This window comes from Anolis sagrei, chromosome X (genome assembly GCF_037176765.1).
Source record: "Anolis sagrei isolate rAnoSag1 chromosome X, rAnoSag1.mat, whole genome shotgun sequence".
NCBI classification, from domain to species: Eukaryota; Metazoa; Chordata; class Lepidosauria; order Squamata; family Dactyloidae; genus Anolis; species Anolis sagrei.
The window spans coordinates 77,256,614-77,280,611 of record NC_090034.1 but is presented as its reverse complement, the minus strand read 5'-3'; the positions used below and the strand labels follow the sequence as shown (position 1 = coordinate 77,280,611).

Below are 23,998 nucleotides of genomic sequence, written 5' to 3'. Positions count from 1 at the left end.
CCTAAATGACCATGTTGCTGATTTGGACTGAAACTTCAGAATCTGTGTGTTTGCATTTCTTTCTATCCCTTGTTTCCTATCACCATTCTTTATTGCTGCAGAATCATAGAATCATAGAATCAAAGAGTTGGAAGAGACCTCATGGGCCATCCAGTCCATCCCCCTGCCAAGAAGCAGGAATATTGCATTCAAATCACCCCTGACAGATGGCCATCCAGCCTCTTGTTTAAAAGCTTCCAAAGAAGAAGCCTCCACCACACTCCGGAGCAGAGAGTTCCACTGCTGAACGGCTCTCACAGTCAGGAAGTTTTTCCTCATGTTCAGATGGAATCTCCTCTCTTGTAGTTTGAAGCCATTGTTCTGTGTCCTAGTCTCCAAGGAAGCAGAAAACAAGCTTGCTCCCTCCTCCCTGTGACTTCCTCTCACATATTTATACATGGCTATCATATCTCCTCTCAGCCTTCTCTTCTTCAGGCTAAACATGCCCAGCTCCTTAAGCCGCTCCTCATAGGGCTTGTTCTCCAGACCCTTGATCATTTTAGTCGCCCTCCTCTGGACACATTCCAGCTTGTCAATATCTCTCTTGAATTGTGGTGCCCAGAATTGGACACAATATTCCAGGTGTGGTCTAACCAAGGCAGAATAGAATACAACTGTCACTTCTATTGTTATACTACACTATTTACAATACCATGATGATTTTCCATTTCAGCAAAATGTACATCCTTTTGTGTGAGTGCGAGTGTTTTCCTCTGCCTTGCATTGCTTTCTGTTGAGCTTAGGACATTTTTACCACCACATTTGAATGCCAAAAAAAATAGTCTAAGCAGCAAAAAAAAAAAAAAAGAAAAGAAAAGAAAAAGGGGGGGGGGGGTGGAATTGAAGGCCCAAACAGTTGGAGGGCTGCATTTTCAGAATGCCTGATGTAATTCATCCTTAGAGGCGATGAACCACTGATCTTTCCAATATTTTAAGTTATAGTTCCTATCAGCACTATCTATCATGGACAATGGTAAGAAATTAGGTCAGTGTTTCTCAACCTGGGGGTCGCAAGGGGGGTGTCAGAGGAGTCACCAAAGACCATCAGAAAACATAGTATTTTCTGTTGGTAATGGGGATTCTGTGTGGGAGGTTTGGCCCAATTCTCTCATTGGTGGGGTTCAGAGAGCTCTTTGATTGTAGGTGAACTATACATCCTAGCAACTACAACTTCCAAATGTCAAGGTCTATTTTCCCCAAACTGCACTATTGTTCACATATGGGTATAATGAGTATTTCTGCCAAATTTGGTTCGGATCCATCATTGTATGAGTCCACAGTGCTCTCTGGATGTAGGTGAACTATAACTCCAAAACTGAAGGTCAATACCCACCAAACCCTTCCAGTATTTTCTGTTGGTCAATGGAGTTCTGTGTGCCAAGTTTGGTTCAATTCCATTGTTGGTGGGGTTCAGAATACTCTTTGATTGTAGGTGAACTATAAATCTCAGCAACTAAATGACAAAATCAATCCCTCCCCCCCACCAACCCCACCAGTATTCAAATGTGGGCGTATCCGGTATTTGTGCCAAATTTGGCCCAGTGAATGAAAATACATCCTGCATCTCAGATATTTACATTACGTTTCTTAACAGTTATGAAGTAGCAACAAAAATAATTTTATGGTTGGGGGTCACCACAACATGAGGGACTGTATTAAGAGGTTGCGGCATTAGGAAAGTTGAGAACCACTGAATTAGAGGATTGGGGATTCCAAATGGCCTACATTACCCCCCATACACACTCAAGTCAATTATTTCCATCCACCACTTTTAGTTTAATCTCTTATGTCCATGATCACAATGTAGCCAAAACCTTTAACAATGTAAGAATTATAGGCAAAGGAACTACCATTTTTATTTTGTTTGTAGTACCGATCTGCAGTCGGCCTAGAAGGCCTGGAGGTAGGGAGAAATCAACAGCTACCGATTACAAATATCAGCATGGAAACTATTCAAGATGCCGCCATTTCCGGGTTAAGAGAATTCAGTGGATGAGAGAAGTAGTTCTTAACTTTTGGTCTTCCAGATGTTTTGGACTTCAGCTCCCACAATTCCTAACAGATGGTAAAATGGCTGGGATTTCCGGGAGTTGAAATCCAACGGTTGGGAACCACGGGATGAGAGTAACACTTCATTTAAGAGTCCAAAGCAGATAAATTGCTTCCAGTCTTGCTCTGAATGATCCCATTTCTGAGAGGTTGTCCAAGTGACTGAATGCATGCTTAATGCAACTTCTGAAGCCATAGTAGGCCAGTTGTCTAATATAATGTGATCCAAACCCAACTCAATTCTTGCTCTTTTTTGACAGAGGGGGAATGGTATGCCGCATCTGGAGAGCTCTCTTAAACCATCGACAAGCCCTTGGCCAGCAGTTGCAACATGAAGCTGACTGAGACCCAAATAAGCCACAGACTATTCACAAGATGCACTTACTTGCTCAGCAATAAGAAGAAAGGATGTCACCGACATTTATGTTTTGCCCATCCAGAAAATGAGTCCTCGTTTTCTGACTTTACAACCAGGGAGGGAATGGAAGGCAGGACGGGGAAATGTCCCCTCTCCCCTCCAGCAAAATAATGTTTTGAGGAAACATCACCGTTTCTGTGGAAGTCCCTCTGGCAAAAGTTGCCATGCACACATACAGCCGGTTGGGTTTAGAGAAAGACCAGAAAAACTGCAAACATCTCCTGTGGCCTGAACCTCAGAAGAAGAGAAACAAAGCCATTCTGACTGACCCTACAAATACAGGTTCAGTAAAGCTGGACAGTGCCTTCCTGCAGAACTGCAGACTGGGAACACAACAGGGCTAAGCGTCTCTAAAGGAGGAGGCGTTGGTGATGGAAACCACCATTCCTGCTGAACAGAAAGCAGAAATTATTTAAACAATGAGCTCCTTGGGCTTCCCTGTGCACCAGACAAGGTGGGAGATATCAGTAAATTAATTAAAACCAAAACAAAAAATGCAAGGAGGTATTTTTGTCAGTGTTCATAGTGTGCACACCGAAGTGGGAAGGTGAAGATAGCCATAGATGGTGAATAATCGATACTCTAAACAGGTAGCTGAACAAAATGGCGCCCTCCCTAGCTGAGTTGTCTTTCCCCCTCGCGTTGTGAGAGCAAGGAGTTCAGGTAAAGGAGACAGCCGCACTGTGTCAATCTTTTCAACGGAGCGTGACGTCCAGCACCAAGTTTGTTGTCCCCAGCCATGGTCGGCCTCCAGAAATTACATCTATCAGGTTCCTTCTGTGGAAGTAGATCCACTCTTTGCCATTAGCCCACGAAGCCCAAACACCCTGCTCTCAAACGGAGAATGCAGGGTGGGATTAAGTCCGAGGGGTCAAGTTGGTCCTCAAGGGAAGTTTGCCTTCGACCCACTGTCGCGGCTGCTTGAACACCATCTCCCAAACATGGCGCTCCTCCTCTGTCGAATCCATCCAAGGGACAGGGAGGCCATAGCTGTTGCCTGCATGAAAACAAGAGTCCCCAGTCAGTTGCCAAAAGTAACTGTCAAAAAGCTAAGTGCTTTGTAGGCTTGGCATTGGTGTAGGAGGGCGTTCTTAGGCAGCCATCATGGCTCCCGTGCCCTTGGCTCCTATCCTTATAGTACCAGTCCACATTAAGGAACTGAGTCTAAGAATCAGCATTTCAATTTCCCCTTGGAATGCAAAACTCATTAACTTATTTAGGGTGTTTAGGTTGAGACACTCCATTAAAAAAGTCAAATGTTGCAAGGTAATGGTTATTATTGGCAGGAATAATAATAATAATATAATAATAATAATAATAATAATACACTTTCTTTATATTCTCCCCTAGGGGACTCAGAGCCGATTACAATATATACAGTAGACATAGGCAAACATTCAGTGCCTTACAATCGCATACAATGAGACACACAAACAAAGGCAAAGGCTTCTCCTTTCATTTCCGGCTTCTGAAGGCTGTGCTCATCTCTGGCTCTGAGAGGTGGGAGGTGCTTTTCTCAGAGCAGATTACAATATATACAGTAGACATAGGCAAACATTCAATGCCTTACAATCGCATACAATGAGACACACAAACAAAGGCAAAGGCTTCTCCTTTCATTTCTGACTCCTGGAGGCGGTGCTCATCTGCTTTTTTTGGGGGGGGGTGCTTTTCTCCATTTCCAAGCCGAGGAGCCTGTGTTGTCACCTCCTGGTCGTGTGGCCAGCAAGACTGCTTGGAGCGTCTTTTTGCCTTTTCCTGCTGAAGGCGGTACCTATTGATCTACTCACGTGTGCATGTTTTTGAACTGCTTGGTTGACAGGAACTAGGGCTAACAGTGGGACTACAGGCCTTTCATGATCCCTACATAGACCCCAAACTAGCAAATAGCAGAGTGGCTGTTAATTTACACAAGGTGAGCCAGGTTTGGGTGTTAAGACTATGACAGTAGACCAGGGTCCGAATCTCAGCTGCACTATGGAAACTGACAGGGTGACCTTAGGCAGGTAATTCTCAAAAGACAACCACCCTTTGAACAAATCTTGTGACAACTTTGCCGTAGGGCAGGGCTCCTCAAATCTTTTAAACAAAGGGCCAGTTCACAGTCCCTCAAGCTGTTGGGCCAGCCTACAGTTTGAAAAAAACATGAACCAATTTCTATGCACATTTCCTACCCTTACCTTAGACCCCTTCTACACTGCCATATAATCCAAATTATCAAAGCAGATAATCCACATTATCTCCTTTGAACTGGATTATTTGTGTCAACACTACACTACACTGGAGCCCCTGGTGATGCAGAGGGTTAAACCACTGAGCTGCTAAACTTGCTAATCAAAAGGTTGACAGTTCGAATCTGGGGAGTGGGGTGAGCTTCCGCTGTTAGCCCCAACTTCTGCCAACCTAGCAGTTTGAAAACATGCAAATGTGAGTAGATCGACTGGTACCGCTTCTGTGGAAAGGTAATGGCGCTCCATGAAGTCATGCTGGCCACGTGACTTAGGAGGCGTCTACAGGCAACGCTGGCTCTTTGGCTTAGAAATGGAGATGAGCACCATCCAACAGTCGGACACGACTAGACATAATGTCAAGGGGAAACCTTTACCTTTACACTGTCATATAATCCACTTTAAGGAATTCAATCTGGGTTTTATATGACAATGTAGAAGGGGGCTTACATTATGCTAGCTGTGTGTATGAGGCCTCTTACTGTAAGGGAAAAAAGTGGCCAGTTCTATCATTTGAGCCCGAGATTAGAAATTCCAACACTTCTGAAACTGAGATTAGAGAAAACTGTAACACTCTTAGAATTATAGAATCATAGAATTGGAAGAGACCACATGGGCATCTAGTCCAACCCCCTTCTTCCATGCAGGAAAAGCACAAAAGGTGCTATCACCCCATGTTCCTGCTTTCAGTACTGCCTCTACCTAATAATAATAATAATAATAATACTTTCTTTATACCCCACCACCATTTCCCATAGGGACTCGGGGTGGCTCACAAAATAGCAAACAAGATGCCATACACAAAATACATAATGCATAAAATGAAATACAACAACATGAAAACAATAATAGCATTATATAAGCCAAGTATATAGATCGGGTAAAACAACTTCTATTAAAATAGAATCAGTTTAAAGGTTCATGTAATCAATATGCACATAGAACAGTGGTTCTCAACCTGTGGGTCCCCATATGTTTTGGCCTTCAACTCCCAGAAATCCTAACAGCTGGTAAACTGGCTGGGATTTCTGGGAATTGTAGGCCAAAACACCTGGGGACCCACAGGTTGAGAACCACTGCCATAGAATGTGTATGTGTATGTAGACACCCCTCTCCAATCATCGCCATGTTTACTAAAGTACAGTGACTGGTTTGGAGAACAAGCCCTATGAGGAGCGGCTCAAAGAGCTGGGCATGTTTAGCCTGAAGAAGAGAAGGCTGAGAGGAGACCTGATAGCATGTATAAATATGTGAGAGGAAGCCACAGGGAGGAGGGAGCAAGCTTGATTTCCGCTGCCCTGGAGACTAGGACGCGGAGCAATGGCTTCAGTGGCACCGGGATTGTGGCGCAGCTGGCTGAGTGTCAGCTACATTAAGATCACTCTGACCAAAAGGTCATGAGTTCAAAGCCAGTCCGGATTGGAGTGGGTTTCCAACCAATTGTGTGTAGCCTGTTGTCAACCTTTGCAACCCGAAAGACAGTTGCATCTGTCAAGTAGGAAAATAAGGTACCACCTTAAAGTGTGGGAAGGCTAAATTAACTGATTTATGAGGCCATAAAGAAGACTCCAGCAAAGCATTCCAGCGGGGAAGCATGCAGGGAATGCGGAAGTGCTTCATCAGCATCGCAGATGGACGATGAAAGCGACAGCTTCCCTGGCGGCCAGAAAAAAAGTTAAATAGCCTCTGTGTATGTCTGTTTATGTTTGTATGTCAAAAATTGGCACCGAATGGTTGCCATATATGTGTACACTGTAATCCGCCCTGAGTCCCCTGCGGGGTGAGAAGGGCGGAATAGAAAAGCTGTAAATAAATAAATTATAAATAAATTCAAACTACAAGAAAGGAGATTCCATCTGAACATTAGGAAAAACTTCCTGACTGTGAGAGCCGTTCATCAGCCCCGGAGTGTGGTGGAGGCTCCTTCTTTGGAAGCTTTTAAACAGAAGCTGAATGGCCATCTGTCGGGGGTGCTTTGAATGCAATTTTCCTGCTTCTTGGCAGGGGGTTGGACGGGATTGTCCATGAGGTCTCTTCCAACTCTATGATTCTGTGATTCTACTCCATCTAACGATGCTTAGGATCTGTTGTATTTTATTTGATGCATTATGTATTTTATGTATAGCATCGTTTGTGCTATTTTGTGAACCACCCCAAGTTACAACAGAATATCCATCTTGTTCACAATACTGCAAAGTTGATACAGCTCTCTGGTCAGTACCACCAAAGCTGCCCTCCCTCAGAGACCCTCTTCTTGCAATCCCATCCACCTTGCTTCGATGAAGACCTCCTTGTCTCACCTGTGCCAAGACTCAGGCGGATGCCACCCAGCTGCTGCTTGGAGAATTTCTCACGATCCCATACAGTGAACTCCGCGCATGCCTCCACCAAGTCCTTGGCCTGGAAGCCATCATAAACCATGGTGTGGTTAAAAATGGGGCTGAGGCTCTTCTTAACAATGCGAGTCTTCTGCCGGCCGGCCTTGCTGTCATCAGGGAGGATGTAGCTGGAAGGGAAAGAAAGGTGGCAATTTCCTAAACCTGTTCTAAACTGAAATGGGATGGTTAGTTGGATGTGAAGCCTGGAGAACTTGCGAAGGTCCACTGCCAATGAAGCCTCCAGTGCCAAACATTTAGTAAAGCCTCCCAGTTTCCTGGTGCATCTCAAGTTTAGGAAGTCAAAACAATGTGGATTAGATGTCAACCAAGTCACATTTAGAACCACTCGAATCAAGAGACGCTATAATAATCATAGCTAACATGTTTGGCTGAGAGGAGACCTGATATCATGTATAGAACAGAAGCTCTCCGAAGCTCTAGGTCAGTGTTTCTCAGCCTTGCTAATGCCACGACCCCTTAATACAGTTCCTCATGTTGTGGTGACCCCCAACCATAACATTATTTTGCTCCTGTTATGAAACATAATTTGGGAGTTGTGGTTGTTGTGATTTATGGTTCACCTACAATCAAAGAGTATTATGAACTCCACCAACGATGAAATTGAACCAAACTCGGCACACAGAATGCCCACAACCAACAGAAAACACTGGAAGGGTTTGGTGGCATTGACGTTGAGTTTGGGACTTGTAGTTCACCTACAGAGAGCACTATGCACTCAAACAATGATGGATCTGGACCAAACTTGGCACGAATACTCAGTATGCTAAATGTAAACACTGATGGAGTTTGGGGAAAATAGACCGTGACATTTGGGAATTGTAGTTGCTGGGATTTATAGTTCACTTACAATCAAAAGCATTCTGAACCCCACCAATGATAGAATTGGGCCAAGCTTCCACACAGAACCCCCATGACCAACAGAAAATACTGTGTTTTCTGATGATCTTTGGTGACCCCTCTGGAACCCCCTGGTGACCCCTCCAGGGGTCCCGACCCCCAGGTTGAGAAACATTGCTCTAGGTGCTCTTACTGCTTTTTACAGGGAAAACCAGCTGATCCCCAACCCATCTAAAACACAGACATGTGCTTTTCATCTCAAGAACAGAGAAGCATCCCGAGCTCTCAGGATCACCTGGGAAGGAATCCCACTGGAATATTGCAGTGCATCCAAATACCTGGGAATCACTCTGGACCGTGCTCTTACCTACAAGAAGCACTGCCTGAACATCAAGCAAAAAGTGGGTGCTAGAAACAATATCGTACAAAAGCTGACTGGCACAACCTGGGGATCACAACCAGACACAGTGAAGACATCTGCCCTTGCGCTATGCTACTCTGCTGCTGAGTACGCATGCCCAGTGTGGAACACATCTCACCACACTAAAACAGTGGATGTGGCTCTTAATGAGACATGCCGCATTATCACGGGGTGTCTGCACCCTACACCACTGGAAAAATTACACTGCTTAGCCGGTATGGCACCACCTGACATCCGCTGGGAAGTAGCAGCCAATAGTGAAAGGACCAAGGCAGTGACATCTCCAGCTCATCCCTTGTTTGGGTATCAGCTCGCATGTCAATGACTTAAATCTAGAAATAGTTTTCTAAGATCTACAGAGACACTCGCTGGAACACCTCAGCAAGTAAGAGTCCAAAAGTGGCAGGCTCAAACCCAGAACCTCAACCAATGGCTGATACCAAATGAGAGTCTCCCCCCCCCCCCATCCTGGGCACACAGAAGACTGGGTGACTTGGCGCTGAACAGACTGCGCTCTGGCACCACGAGATACAGAGCCAACCTTAAGAAATAAGGCCACAAAGTGGAATCCACGACATGCAAGTGTGGAGAAGAGCAAACCACTGACCACCTGCTGCAATGCACCCTGAGCCCTGCCACATGCACAATGGAGGACCTCCTTGCAGCAACACCGGAAGCACTCCAAGTGGCCAAATACTGGTCAAAGGACATTTAATCAACTACCAAACGCACTAATTTTGTATTTTGTCTGTTTGTTTGTTTTGTTCTGTTAGAAATATAATATAATTGACTGGTTGCCCTGACACGACAAATAAATAAAGCTAACATGTTATTAATTTCAATAGGTCTGCTCTGTGATTAATCTCCCATTAATTTCAGTGGGTGTATTCTAAATATGGCTGATGTCTCAGTCCAAACTACTAAGTACTTTGCAAAGATGCAAATCAGTCATATTATTTTTCATCCCGTTTATATTTAATTCTGTTTTAATGTTTGCATATTTTTACATTTTAAATTGCATGCTAATGCTTTTATATTAAGCTGCTTTGAGTCTCCTGCGGGAGAGAAAAAGCGGGGAATAATAATAATAATAATAATAATAACAACAACAACCACCACCACCACCACCATTCATAATTCATTACATCCTCGCAGTAATGTTGACCGACTCTATCTGCCTAGAAAGTCTGGTGGCAGAGGACTTTTACAAGCAGTCGAAGAAGAAAAACACACCCTGGCAGAATATGTAAAGGAAAGCCAAGAACCTGCTTTAATTGAAGTCAATAATCAGAAACTTCTCAATGCACAGCAGACAAAGAGTCAGTACAAGAAAACTGCACTCCAAACCAGAGCTGACAGCTGGTACAACAAAGCCTTGCATGGGCAGTTCCTTGAGAAGAATGAAGGAAAAGTTGATAAGGAGAAGACCTGGTTATGGCTCATGAATGGAACCCTGAAGAAGGAGACAGAAGGCCTGATTCTTGGAGCCCAGGAGCAAGCCATCAGAACCAATACAATTAAGGCCAGGATTGAAAAAACCAACGAATGACCCAAAATGCAAGGAAACTCATGAAACCATGCACCATATCCTCAGCTGTTGCAAGAAAATTGCACAGACGGACTACAAACAAAGACACAACTCTGTGGCCCAAATGATTCACTGGAACTTATGTCATAAGTACCACCTGCCAGCAATAAAGAATTGGTGGGACCATAAACCCGCAAAGGTCATGGAAAATGAACATGCAAAAATACTGTGAGATTTTCGAATCCAGACTGACAAGAGTTTTGAAACACAATACACCAAACATCACGATTGTGGAAAAGAAAAAAGTGTGGATTATTGATGTCGCCATTCCAGGTGACAGTCGCATTGAGGAAAAACAACAGGAAAAACTCAGCCGCTATCAAGACCTCAAAATCGAACTGCAAAGGCTCTGGCATAAACCAGTACAGGTGGTCCCAGTGGTCATGGGCACACTGGATGCCCTGCCAAAAGATCTCAGCCGGCATTTGGAAACAATGAACATTGACAAAATCATGATCTGTCAACTACAAAAGGCCACCTGACTTGAATCTGCGCGCATCATTCGAAAATACATCACACAGTCCTAGACGCTTGGGAAGTGTTCGACTTGTGATTTTGTGATACGAATTCCAGCATATAGATCTCGTTTGCTGTGACATTCTGTGCTTGTGTCAGTAAAATAATAACAATAATAACAGAGAAATTGAGAGCCAAATTGACAAAGAAAAATCATGTCTGTGGCTCACAAATGGAACTTTGACAAAGGAGACGGAGGGCCTGATTCTGGTAGCCCAAGAACAAGCCATTAGAACCAATGCCATCAAAGCCAGAATTGAAAAGTCGACAACAAATCCCTAATGTAGACTCCAAGGAAGCAGATGAAACAATAGATCACATCCTCAGCTGCTACAAGAAGATCGCGCAGACAGACTATAAGCAGAGGCATAACACCGTTGCTCAGATGATTAATTGGAACTTATACCACAAACACCATCTGCCTGTGACAAAGAACTGGTGGGATCACAAGCTGGAAAAAGTTACAGAGAATGAACATGTCAAGCTACTCTGGGACTTCTGAATTCAGACTGACTGAGTTTTGGAGCACAATACTCCTGACCTCACAATCGTGTTTAAAAAAAAAGTATGGATTGTCGATGTTGCAATCCCAGGTGACATCAGGACTGAAGAGAAACAACTGGAAAAGCTGACACGATATGAGGATTTAAAGATTGAACTGCAAAGACTCTGGCACAAGCCAGTCAAGGTGGTCCCAGTGGTGCAGTGCCTAAAGACTTTGGCCTGCACTTAAACACAATCGGCGCTGACAAAATTACCATCTGCCAGCTGCAAAAGGCCACCTTACTGGGATCTGCACGCATTATTCGCCGATACATCACACAGTCCTAGACACTTGAGAAGTGTCCGACGTGTGATCCAGTACAACAGCCAGCAGAGTGTCTGCTGTGGTCTCATCTTGTGGTGATAATAATAATAATAATAATAATAATAATAATAATAATAATAATAATACACTATTTATATTCTGCCCTTCTTCCTTAGGGGACTCAGAGTGGATTATAGCATTTACATACATAGGCATTCACTGCCTTTACAATCAGATACAATAAGACACACAAACAAAGGCAGAGGCTTCTCCTTTTCATTTCTGGCTTCTGCAGGCGGTGCTCATCTCTGGCTCTGAGAGGTGCTTTCCTTCATTTTCAAGCTGAGGAACCTGCGTTGTCACCTCCTGGTTGTGTGGCTGGCAAGACTACTTGGAAAATTACAGTTGTGAAGCAGCAACAAAAATACTGCTATGATTGGGGGTAACCACAATATGAGGAACTGTATTAAGGGGTCGTGTCATTAGGAAGGTTGAGAACCACTGCCCTAAGTGGTCATAACTTTGTCCTAAATTGTAAAATTTTCCATGTGAAAATGGCACTGGGAGGGAATGATCACTTCTTCAGCATCACAGTCCTCGTCTGGATGGGGCAAAGGAGGAGTATGTTTGCTCTTAATCAACGGAAAAAACACCAGGAATTACCTGGAACTTGAATGATTATAGTTAGGCAATCCTTCATTATCTCTCATGGGACTCACATTCTTTTTAAAAAAAACACAAGTCTGTGCAAACACATGCAGAGAATAAAATTGAGAAATCCTAAAGCAGCAGAATGGAAAATCACACTTGAGAGGACAGATGGAAGACTGCGGGAATGCATGCTCCTCCTCGTAAACAAACAGACACCCCAGAGATAGGAAATGAGCATGCAGTCCCAACAGAATCAAGCACTGCTCTTTGCGCACTGTGCTGACTTCCTGCTGACAAGAAGGCGTTGTTTTATACTGTTTTAAACACAGGCTGTCATTCGGAAAATTGTCTCGCCAGTAACAATCCAAAAGGATGAGTGTGCCGTTGTACATGCAACAAGCTGTACACTTATGTTCTGCCTAGGATTTAGTTTGCCCTAAAGCAGGCATGGACCAACTTCGGCCCTCCATGTGTTTTGGACTTCAAGTCCCACAATTCCTAACAGCCTACTGTCTGTTATTAATTGTAGGAGTTAAAGTCCAAAACATCTGGAGAGCCATAGTTAGCCCATGCCTGCCCTAAAGCGCAGCCTGTAGCCATAAAAGCACTGACACTTACCACTGAACGAAGGTGTCTGCTGTGTTGCCCCTCCGTGGAGTGATGTTCTGCACTTCCTTCACCCAGATATGGAGCTCCCCAGTGGGAGGAAGCCCTGGCTCTGAAATAAAGCCATGTAGAGGAAGGTTATTTGCCTGAATAATAACAACAACAACAACAACAACTGGAAAAGCTGACACAATATGAGGATTTAAGGATCGAACTGCAAAGACTCTGGCACAAACCAGTAAAGGTGCTCCCAGTGGTGATTGGCACACTGGGTGCAGTGCCTAAAGACCTTGGCCTGCACTTAAACACAATCGACGCTGACAAGATTACCATCTGCCTGCCTTACTGGGATCTGCACACATTCACCGATACATCACACAGTCCTAGACACATGGGAAGTGTCCGACATGTGATCCAGTACAACAGCCAGCAGAGTGTCTGCTGTGGACTCATCTTTTTGTGTTTCAAATAATAATAATACCCACTTTATCTCCCCTGAAGGGGACTAAAAGCATCAGTAAACAATTTAAAATATGTGAACATTAAAACAGTATTAAATATAAACAGGATTCTAAAAACAATTAAAATAAATTCAAAGTTAAAAACCGCAGCACCCCCTGACTAATCTCAATGCTGAAGAAAATGGGATTGAGAGCAGGGCCTCCCCAACGATCTTAACTTCTGAGATGGTTCATAGAGGGAGATACATTCAAACAGGTAAGATGGGCTGGAACCATTTAGGGCTTTACAAGCTAAAGCCAGTACTTTGAATTGTGCTTGGAAGCAGACTGGCAGCCAGTGGAGCTGGCGTAACAGGGGGGTTGTATGTGCCCTGTACTCTGCTCCAGTAAGGAATCTGGCTGCCGCCCATTGAACCACTTGGAGCTTCCAACAGTTTTCAAAGGCAACCCCATGTAGAGCACATTGCAGTAGTCTAATCAAGATGTAACAAGAGTGTGAACTACTGTGGCCAAATCTGACTTTCCAAGGTACGGGCACAATTGGCGCACAAGTTTTACTTGTGCAAAAGCTCCCCTGACCACCATTGAGACCTGGTGTTCCAGGCGCAGTGATGAATATAGGATCACTCCCAAGCTGCAAACCTGTGTCTTCAGCACAGGCTGTAACCTGATACCCTGTTCAGCCTTGTGACTGACCAGGAGGACCTCCGTCTTATCTGGATTCAATTTCAGTTCGTTCTCCCTCATCCAAACCATCACAGCCACTAAGCACTGATTCGGGACCTGAACAGCCTCCTTAGCAACAATGGAAAGAAGTGATAGAATTGTATGTCATCTACATATAGATTTTATCGAACTCCAAAACTCCAGATGATTTCTCCCAGCGGTTTCTTGTGCAACATGGGGAACAATACTGAACCCTTACAGAAATTCATTTTGGGCAGAACTCTCCAATCTGTCGAGGTCATTTTGAATTCTGATCTTGTCCTCTGGGGTATTAGCTCTCACATGTTCCATCAAGATCCATCAGATTGATCTGGAAACCTGAGGATTTGCCACCATCAGCCTGCATCTGGCCATGAAAATATAGCCAGACACCATCATTCTCATCTGATCCCATCTGGGAGGACTTTAGGCTTGTTACAAACAAGATAGTGAGATTTTTCTACAAGAGAGATGTCCTCACCACCTTCCATCTTACCTTTTAGGCACCAGGTTTTTACCTCTCTGTATCAAGTGGGGCAATTATTCTGCAAGTTTATGAAAAGATTTATTGTCGAAGGCTTTCATGGCCGGAATGACTGGGTTGTTGTAGGTTTTTTCTGTCAGACCTCACAACCTCTGAGGATGCTTGCCATAGATGCAGGCGAAAAGTCAGAAGAGAATGCTTTTAGAATATGGCCATATAGCCCGAAAAAAATCCTACAACAACCCAAAAGATTTATTTCTTAAAATCCCAATCATCCAGTCTTGGCATTGTGGATCGTGTGTGTCACAAAAATTTAATAAGCAGATTTGATCAATGTGGATTTGATATAAGGATGTGTGGGAATGAATGGAAGGATGTATGGAGCTAATAATTTTGGAAACACCAGTAAAAGACCCAGGCCTGAAATGACTAAACCTGCTTGCTGGACTGTAATTAAAAGTTGCTAATAAGAACTGAAAAGTAAACTCTGATAAGAACTGTGACAATGGTTCTTTCAAGTTAAGGAAATGTTTGCAGCATTCCTTATGTTAAGAAGGAAGTCAACACAAGCCTTGTGTTTGTCAACACCAATCAAGAAGAGTCAACATCTGGCCAGGAAACGGAAATGGAGCCAGGATAGAAGACGTCTATCATTAATTTACAACTTTGGGACTACATCAGCAGAATATTCCTATAAAAGACTCAGTCTAATAAGGCTCAAAATGTGGCAGACCTGAGGAGTCTGTTCCACCCACCATGCTTACTCCACGGAAGGAAAGAGATGGTTTATTCGGAAAGTTTCAGGTATGCTATGGAAAAGCATGATTCTGGACACTCTGTGGGGCTTCTTTTTCAAGGGAAGAGGAAGAAGTGCACCTTTGGAGTCTTGTATTTTGTGCAGGGAGTCAGGTTCTGCTGTATGGAAAACGGAGATCTGGTTCTTGGCATTGTGCTTAGGGAAAGAAATTTTGGCATTTCAGCGTTTTGAAATTATGGCGTTTGGAAGTTATGGAACTATGTGTTGGCAGGCTACAAGAAAGCAAGCTTCTCCAAGGAGGGAGAAAATTATATGGTAATATTTGAATGCCTGAGGATAAATACGTGTAAATTTGGTGTGAATGTTGAATGAAAATATAATTCCCCTTTGTTAGCCATGTAATTATAAATCCATTGTAGTTGCATAGAAGCTCTCTGAAGCTCTAGGTGCTCTTATTGCCCATTACAGGGGAAACCAGCTGATTCCTAAACCATCTAAAACACAGACATTTACTTTTCATCTTAAGAACAGACAAGCGTCCTGAGCTCTGAGGATCACCTGAGAAGGAATCCCACTGGAGCATTGCAGCGCACCCAAATACTTGGGAGTTACCCTGAACCGAGCTCTGACCTACAAGAAGCACTGCCTGAATATCAAGCAAAAAGTGGGCGCTAGAAATAATATTGTACGAAGCTGACAGGCACAACCTGGGGATCACAACCAGACACAGTGAAGACATCTGTCCCTGCTCTTTGCTACTCTGCTGCTGAGTATGCATGCCCACGCTAAAATAGTGGATGTGGCTCTTAATGAGACATGCTGGATTATCATGGGGTGTCTGCGCCCTACACCACTGGAGAAATTACACTGTTTAGCCTTTATTGCACCACCTGACATCCACCGGGAAGTAGGAACCAATAGTGAAAGGACCAAGGCAGTGACATCTCCAGCTCATCCCATGTTTGGATATCAGCCAGCACACCAATGACTTAAATCAAGAAAAAGTTTTCTAAGATCTACAGAGACACTCGCTGGAACACCTCAGCAAGCGAGAGTCCAAAAGTGGCAGGCTCAAACCCAGAACCTCAATCAATGGCTGGTACCAAATGAGAGACTCCTTCCTGAGCACACAGAAAACTGGGCGACTTGGAAGGCACTGAACACACTGCGTTCTGGCACCACAAGATGCAGAGCCAACCTTAAGAAATGGGGCTACAAAGTGGAATCCACAACATGCGAGTGTGGAGAAGAGCAAACCACAGACCACCTGCTGCAATGCAACCTGAGCCCTGCTACATGCACAATGGAGGACCTTCTTGCAGCAACACTAGAGGCACTCCAAGTGGCCAGATACCGGTCAAAGGACATTTAATAGAATACCAAGTCCACAAACTTTGTGTTTTGTTTGTTTGTTTTTTTAATGCAATTCAACTGTTTTGGTTTGCTCCTGACACGATAAATAAATAAATTTGCATAGAATCTGTATGTCTGTATGTCTAATGTCATTCTTTGTCTAAATGTTTTTCTGTAATCTGATTTCTCTCACAGTGGAAATTGCAATAAAAAGATCCTATGCTTCAAAGTTATTGAAATGTCATATGTGACACGTGGACATCACTCGAATGGAACCAGAGCATTGAGCCTCACCTTCTGATCCAGCTGGGATGAATTTTATGGCGAGACTGATCTTTCCACAGTTAGATGGGGCATCAGGGCTGAGCAGAGTCTAAAAGAAAGGGAAAAGCAGTCACAGTCAGAGAAAGAATGCAGCAAAAACTGAACCATAATTTGCTCCAAAATGATAACAAAAATCAGATTTTAATGAATAAAAGCAGCCTCTTGTTTCTTCATTATTAACACAACATCCTGCAGTTTCATTGTTATCAACACCTAGAAGACTGAGTGAGAGTTCCCAAGCAAAAGCAACCCTGGCTGAGAGAAACAGCTGCAAGCCCAAGCATGTTTGTTGGTTAAATAAGCCCCACATGGTTGCCTGGGGCAGAAAAAGCAAGCCAAGCCTCTCTTGGTCCATGTTCCTTGTCACGCAGGCTGCTCACGTTCATATAGTATAGTTGTGTGTTGGACATCACATCTGCTTGGGTGTGTGGAGCCGCACTCTGCACATCCGTGAACTTATGGTCTGAGATCCTGTTGGGAGTTTAATATGTTCACCTTGATGCCTATACTTATGCCATTTTCCATACAGGAGACATGGAAGAAGAAAAAAATGTGGCAGTGTTGGCCTGTGACCCCAACACCATCACTTTTTTTCTTTCTACTTCTCTTTTGCATGGTGAAAAAGCCAGTGGAGGTTTGACAGCTTTCAGGAATATTTATTTATTATTTACAGCATTTTTACCCCTCAACCTCCGAGGGGGAACTCACGAGCGGCTAACAAAGGCGGCAATTGGATGCCACAATCAATAACACAGTAATAACACAGTATAAAACCATAAATACACTCAGAGTTAAAACAATAGCAGTTAATTATAACCAAATTATCATGTCATTAAAACAATACTCAGTCCACAAACCCACTGATAGAACCATAAAACCATATCCTCATACATATCATCTTGCCAATCCATTTCCAGTCAAAGTGCTGCTTTATGTTTATTGTCCGAAAACCTGGTCCCAAAACTAAGATTTTAATTTCTTCCTAAACGCCAGGAGGGATGGGGTCGATCGTATTTCATTTGGAAGCGCGTTCCACAGGCGGGGGGCTACAGCCGAGAAGGCCCTGTCTCTCATCCCCATAAGCCGCATTTGCGATCTTGGTGGGAGAGAGAGCAGGGCCTCCCTGGATTATCTTAAGTTACGAGGTGGGACGTAGAGGCAGATGCGTTCGGACAAGTAAGCTGGGCCAGAACCATTTTTTTCCTATATTTTTACCCCGCCCTTCTCACCCCAGAGGGGAGACTCAGGGCAGCCTCACAAAAGCACCATAAGATGCCGACATCATAAAAATAATCAACTATACAATAAAATAAACAGTGATTAAACAATTAATTAAAACTGTTAGAATCAGAATCCAAAATCCAGAATCTAAATTTTCTTTTACTTGCTGTTATTACTGGTCAAGCACTTGGTCATATAGCCAGGTCTTAAGTTTCCTTCTGAAAGACAGGAAGGAGGTGGCCAATCTAATGCCCTGGGAGGGAGTTCCACAGACCGGCGGGGGCACTGCAGAGAAGGCCCTGCCCCTCGTCCCAACCAGTCGCATTTGCGATGGCGGTGGGATCGAGAGCAGGGCCTCTCCAGATGATCTTAAATTTCATGATGGTTCATAACAGGAGATACATTTGGACAGGTAGTCTGGACCAGAACTGTTTAGGACTTTAAAGGTTAACACCAGCACTTTGAATTGTGATTGGAAGCTGATCGGCAGTCAGTGGAGCTGGTGTAACAGAGGAGTTGTGTGCTCCCTGTATGCCGCTACAGTGAGCAACCTGGCTGCCGACCGTTGGACTGGTTGAATCTTCCAGGTAGTCTTCAAAGGCAGCCCCACATAGAGTGCGTTGCAGTAGTCTATTCGGGATGTAACAAGAGTGTGGACTACTGTGGCCAAGTCAGACTTCCCAAGATACGGCGCAGCTGGCGCACAAGTTTTATTTGTGCAAAAGCTCTCCCGGCTACCGCCGAGAATATTGACATATTCTACTACCCCAACTTCCAATCTCTTAGGCTTCTCTGTTAATCAAGGACCCAATTTGCTCGGCTGAAAAAGTGCACAGCAGATTCATAAACTGACCACTTAAAAACATAAGGACCACTTAAAAACAAGATGAGTGCAATTCTAGATGCATATGAACCACGGTAAGAACACTGTAAATACTGTATATACAAGGCAAGAATCAACTTGAGTCTAAAACAGGAAGTTGTTTTATCCTGGCTACCTCAGAAAGAAACTTGGCAACAGCCAAGGTCACATAGGGAAAACTGTCACATAATAAAACCTTTATTTGGAATTGGGCAGATCTACCGGGTAGGTTGCTCAGTAGTGGGTTAATAATATGTAGTCGAGCCTGTTTGTAAAAACTACAGGACAGTAAGATGTGATACATATATTCAACATCCTGGTTATTACACGGGCAAAGTCTTGCATTATTTGGGACTCCCGCAAACCTGCCTGTTATGTATGAGCTTAGTGACAACTCACACAGTAGATAGATAGATATGTGGATTTACACTAACACAATATAATGGAAAGTATTTTGTGGGGAGTTTCCTCTTTAAATTAGCCATTTAGAATTATTAGCTTCACAAAAGATCTGCCCAGAGGATAGTGAAAGGAGAAGAACGAGGTGTTTATATGGATCTACACAGACATCTGCATTTTAACTCTCCATGGGGAATGGAAGTGGCTTTGAGGACTGAAATGATGCACAGCTGCACTACCAAATGCATCCTGACATTGTTGGCTTGCAAGCAGCAACCAAAGTCTTAATAGAGATATGTAGCCAAGAGAAGTATGTACTAGGCTTGTTTGATAAAACAAATGGTTCAAAACTCAATTCGGATGTAGGGGGCACAGAGGTTTGGATCTAAAGTCAATTCCAATTTTCACAAAAAAAACGTTCAAAACTTTGCGAAACTTCCGAGACTTCCGAATCCTTTGTTAATGTTTTCGAAGTGTTATTTCCTATTTCACTGGATGGTCTTTATTTGTAAATAGTTGTTTTACTCCAGAAGCGGGGGGGGGGGGGGGGGGGGGAAGGAGCAAAGGGAAGAAATCCATCCACTCTGGGTAAAACCACTTCTCTTGCTTAAGACTGAAGCGGGAGGAAAAGGAAAGGAAGGGAATCCATCCACACTGGTTTAAACTGATGTGGATCCATCCACACTGGTTAAAAACGCTTCTCTTACTTAAGACTGATGCAGGAAGGAAAGGAATCCATCCACATTGGTTTAAACTTATGCGGGAGGGAAAGGAAAGGAAGGGAATCCATCCAGACTGTTTTAAACTGATGCAGATCCATTCACACTGGTTAAAACCGCTTCTCTCGCTTAAGACTGAAGCGGGAGGAAAAGGAAGGGAAGGAAATCCATCCACACTGGTTTAAACTAACGTGGATCCATCCACACTGGTTAAAAACGCTTCTCTTACTTAAGACTGATGCAGGAGGGAAAGGAAAGGAATCTATCCACATTGGTTTAAACTGATGTGGGAGGGAAAGGAAAGGAAGGGAATCCATCCACACTGGTTTAAACTGACGCAAATCCATTCACACTGGTTAAAAACGCTTCTCTTACTTAAGACTGATGCAGGAAGGAAAGGAATCCATCCACATTGGTTTAAACTTATGCGGGAGGGAAAGGAAAGGAAGGGAATCCATCCAGACTGGTTTAAACTGACACAGATCCATTCACACTGGTTAAAACCACTTCTCTCGCTTAAGACTGAAGCGGGAGGAAAAGGAAGGGAAGGAAATCCATCCACACTGGTTTAAACTAACGTGGATCCATCCACACTGGTTAAAAACGCTTCTCTTACTTAAGACTGATGCAGGAAGGAAAGGAATCCATCCACATTGGTTTAAACTTATGCGGGAGGGAAAGGAAAGGAAGGGAATCCATCCAGACTGGTTTAAACTGACGCAGATCCATTCACACTGGTTAAAACCGCTTCTCTCGCTTAAGACTGAAGCGGGAGGAAAAGGAAGGGAAGGAAATCCATCCACACTGGTTTAAACTAACGTGGATCCATCCACACTGGTTAAAAACGCTTCTCTTACTTAAGACTGACGCAGGAGGGAAAGGAAAGGAATCTATCCACATTGGTTTAAACTGATGTGGGAGGGAAAGGAAAGGAAGGGAATCCATCCACACTGGTTTAAACTGACGAGGATCCATCCACACTGCTTCTCTCGCTTAAGACTGATGTGGGAGGGAAAGGAAAAGAAGGGAATCCCTCCACACTGGTTTAGAATGCTTCTCTGGCTTGAACTGAGGCCAAGGAACAGAAGCGAGGGGAAAGCTGAATCATTTCTTACTCACTTTCTGATTCATAAGAAAAATTGGGGGGGGGGGGAAGCTTCGGAAGAGCAAAGGGACTTCCGGTTTCCGTAAAAACTTCGAAATCACTTCAAAAAGGAAATCTTTCCGAATTTATTCCGAATTACGAAGATTCCAACCGAACCTAACCATGTCTAGTATGTATCCATCCTTAGTTTCTGAACCTGCTGTCTGGAATATAACTGCACGTTACATAAAAGTAGCAGAGTAGAAAAACAAATAAACATATTGATAAACAAGAGACACTCACCCTGGGCTGGAGGTTAAACCACTGTGGACCTGTGTTGGTCCAATCCCAGGCATTCAACGCAAGCTCAACCTCTCCCATAAAGAGGTTTCGGCCCAAGGCATCATTATGCCAGACAGACACATTCAGGATCCGGCTCTGCAATTCAGCCTTCTCAATCTTGTACTGCAGACAGAGGAGGACAGCAAAGAAGAGCAGAGGAAGGAGAAAGGGAATAAAAAATAAGACATACTCAAAGTTCAGGATGCAGATAGACAGATCCCAAGGCTTGGAGAAGGGTCAGAGTACATCCTTCTGATTTCAAACAGACCTTCCCATGAGAGATACACCAGGCTGCCTCTCTCCTAATCTTTGGACCAGCCTTCCCCATCCTGGTGCCCTCCAGATGAGTGCAACTACCATTATATGTAATCTGCCTAAGGGTAAAAGGGCCTAGGTGAACAGGAGGGGGCTATTTTGATCAGTTGAGATGTCGTGAACTATCCTTGTTTTTTGTGTGCACTGCTGCATTGTTTATAATAATAATAATAATAATAATAATAATAATAATAACAACAACAAGTACTACTACTACTACTACTACTACTACTCTGGACCATGCTCAGACATATAATAAGCACTGCTTGAATATCAAGCAATATCGTACGAAAGCTGTCTGGCATACAACCTGGGGATCACAACCAGACACAGTGAAGACATCTGCTCTTGCGCTTTGACATTCTGCTGCTCAATATGCATACCTAGTGTGGAACACATCTCACCATGTTAAAACAGTGGATGTGGCTCTTAATGAGACATGCCGCATTATCACAGGATGTCTACGCTCCACACCACTGGAGAAATTATACTGTTTCGCTGGTATTGCACCACCTGACATCCGCCGGGAAGTAGTAGCCAGCAATGAAAGAACCAAAGCATTGACATCTCCGGCCTACCCCCTGTTTGGGTATCAGCCAGCAAGCCTAAGATCTACAGAGATACTCGCAGGAATATCTCAGCAAGCGAGAGTCCAAAAGTGGCAGGCTAAAACCCAGCACCTCAATCAATGGCCGAGACTGGATGAGAAACTCCCTCCTGGGTACACAGAAGAGTGAACGACCTGGAAGGTGTTGAACAAGCTGCACTCTGGCACCTCGAGATGCAGAGCTAACCTTAAGAAATGGGGCTACTTGCACAATGAAGGACCTTATCGCAGTGACACCAAAGACACTCCAAGTAGCCAGCTTCTGGTCAAAGGACATTGAGCATAAAGTTTTTTTAAAACTTTGTTTGTGATTTTAAATGCATTTTAACCATACCCCAACTCGCATCTGACACAATAAATAAATAATAACACTTCATTTATATTTTGCTTTATCTCCCAGAGGGGACTCAGAGCAGATGACAACATACACAGATAGGCAAACATTTAATTCCTTAAATACAGTGAAATAATGTCAGGTTTTACAATGTATTGTAATGTAATATAGCTGAGTCATGCACTGCTAATAGGCTTCTATTGGAAATGCCGAGTCATGCATTAACTGTATATAGAACTTCATTTGGGGAATGTGTTCTGGGCTAGTCCAGGTGATTGTGAATGATGCAATCCTGGGTTTGGGTTGAGTCAATGAGTTGGGAACCAATCAGAGATTGCTATGTGTAATTGTATAGAATTGTATATAAGGAAGTCATGTACAGTGTATATCTCTCCTTGTGCTGTGATGTTGTTCGTCAATATGTAATTAAAAGAACCTGTCTGCTAAGACAAGATATAACTGTATGCTGTGATAAGTTTGTAATATCATCTAGACTCGGGGAAAGGCAACGGTAAAACTGACAATGGCCGGGCATGTGCTCAAGTGTATGTAAAAGGGTCCAGAGTGACTGCAGGCTATGGGAGCAGTTGACTGAAAATACTGTGCAGGAAGAAACCACTGGAAAGTGCTGAAGTTGTGCAACTGATCTGCTGCTGAATTGTGAAGTTAATCTCAACAAATAACAATGACATACACATACACAGAACAAAGGCAAAGACTTCCCCTTCCATCTCCAGCTTCTGGAGGTGTTGCTCACTCTGGTCATGGAGAGGTGCTCTTTTTCCATTTCCAAGTCGAGGAGTTTGTTGTCCATAGACACCTCTATGGCCGTGTTGCTGGCATGGCTGCATGGGTGCCGTTATTACCTTCCTGCCAAAGCAGCACCTATTGATCAACTCACATTTGCATGTTTCTGAACTGCTAGGTTGGTAGGAGCTAGTGCTAACAGTGGGAGCTCACCCTGACCCGCGGCTTCGAACTGCCAACTTTCAGGTCAACAGATTCAGCAGCACAAGGGTTTAACCCACTGTGCCAACCTCAATGGGTTAAACATCCATGCATCATAATATTTTTTAAAAATCAGCCTCTGGGCTGAGAGGGGCGGTATATAAATATAGTAAATAAATAAATAAAATAAAATGCGCTTCTGACTGCATCTCAGTCTCACAGATCCTTGAAACTGGTTGACTTGGGACCTGAATGGATCAGGATCCTGGAAATGTTGCAAACTCCAATTTTCATCCGTTTGTGCCAGCTTTGACTCTAGGACATGTGCTGGTCATCTCTGGTGTATCCTTCTGAAAACATGAACGCTTTCACGCCAGCTTTAGCACAGCAGGTTAATCACCAGCTCCAGCTGCAATAAAACTTGCCAACCGAAAGGTTGACAGCTGGAAGCCTGATCAGGGTGAGTTCCTGACCTTCAACCCAGCTCCATGCCCACTTCGCGTACTGAAAACAGAAATGTGGG

The 23,998-nt window shown here is 43.8% G+C and overlaps 2 protein-coding genes across 2 annotated transcripts in view; one reads left to right on the top strand and one right to left on the bottom strand.

Moving 5' to 3' along the window:
• The window catches only part of MAP3K6 (mitogen-activated protein kinase kinase kinase 6), a 136,481-nt gene extending 133,475 nt beyond the window's left edge, over positions 1 to 3,006 (top strand). Inside the window, exon 29 of the mRNA XM_060784402.2 lies at positions 2,349 to 3,006. Within this exon, the coding sequence (XP_060640385.2) occupies positions 2,349 to 2,433 (85 nt within the window). The 3' untranslated portion in view covers positions 2,434 to 3,006. The remainder of the gene's footprint in view (positions 1 to 2,348) is intronic.
• The window catches only part of SYTL1 (synaptotagmin like 1), a 78,006-nt gene continuing 55,799 nt past the window's right edge, over positions 1,792 to 23,998 (bottom strand). The window contains exons 11-15 of the mRNA XM_060784403.2: positions 21,233 to 21,394; positions 16,615 to 16,693; positions 12,573 to 12,672; positions 7,035 to 7,240; positions 1,792 to 3,503 (exon numbers count right to left, since the gene is read on the bottom strand). Coding sequence (XP_060640386.2) covers positions 3,364 to 3,503; positions 7,035 to 7,240; positions 12,573 to 12,672; positions 16,615 to 16,693; positions 21,233 to 21,394 — 687 coding nt within the window. The 3' untranslated portion in view covers positions 1,792 to 3,363. The remainder of the gene's footprint in view (positions 3,504 to 7,034; positions 7,241 to 12,572; positions 12,673 to 16,614; positions 16,694 to 21,232; positions 21,395 to 23,998) is intronic.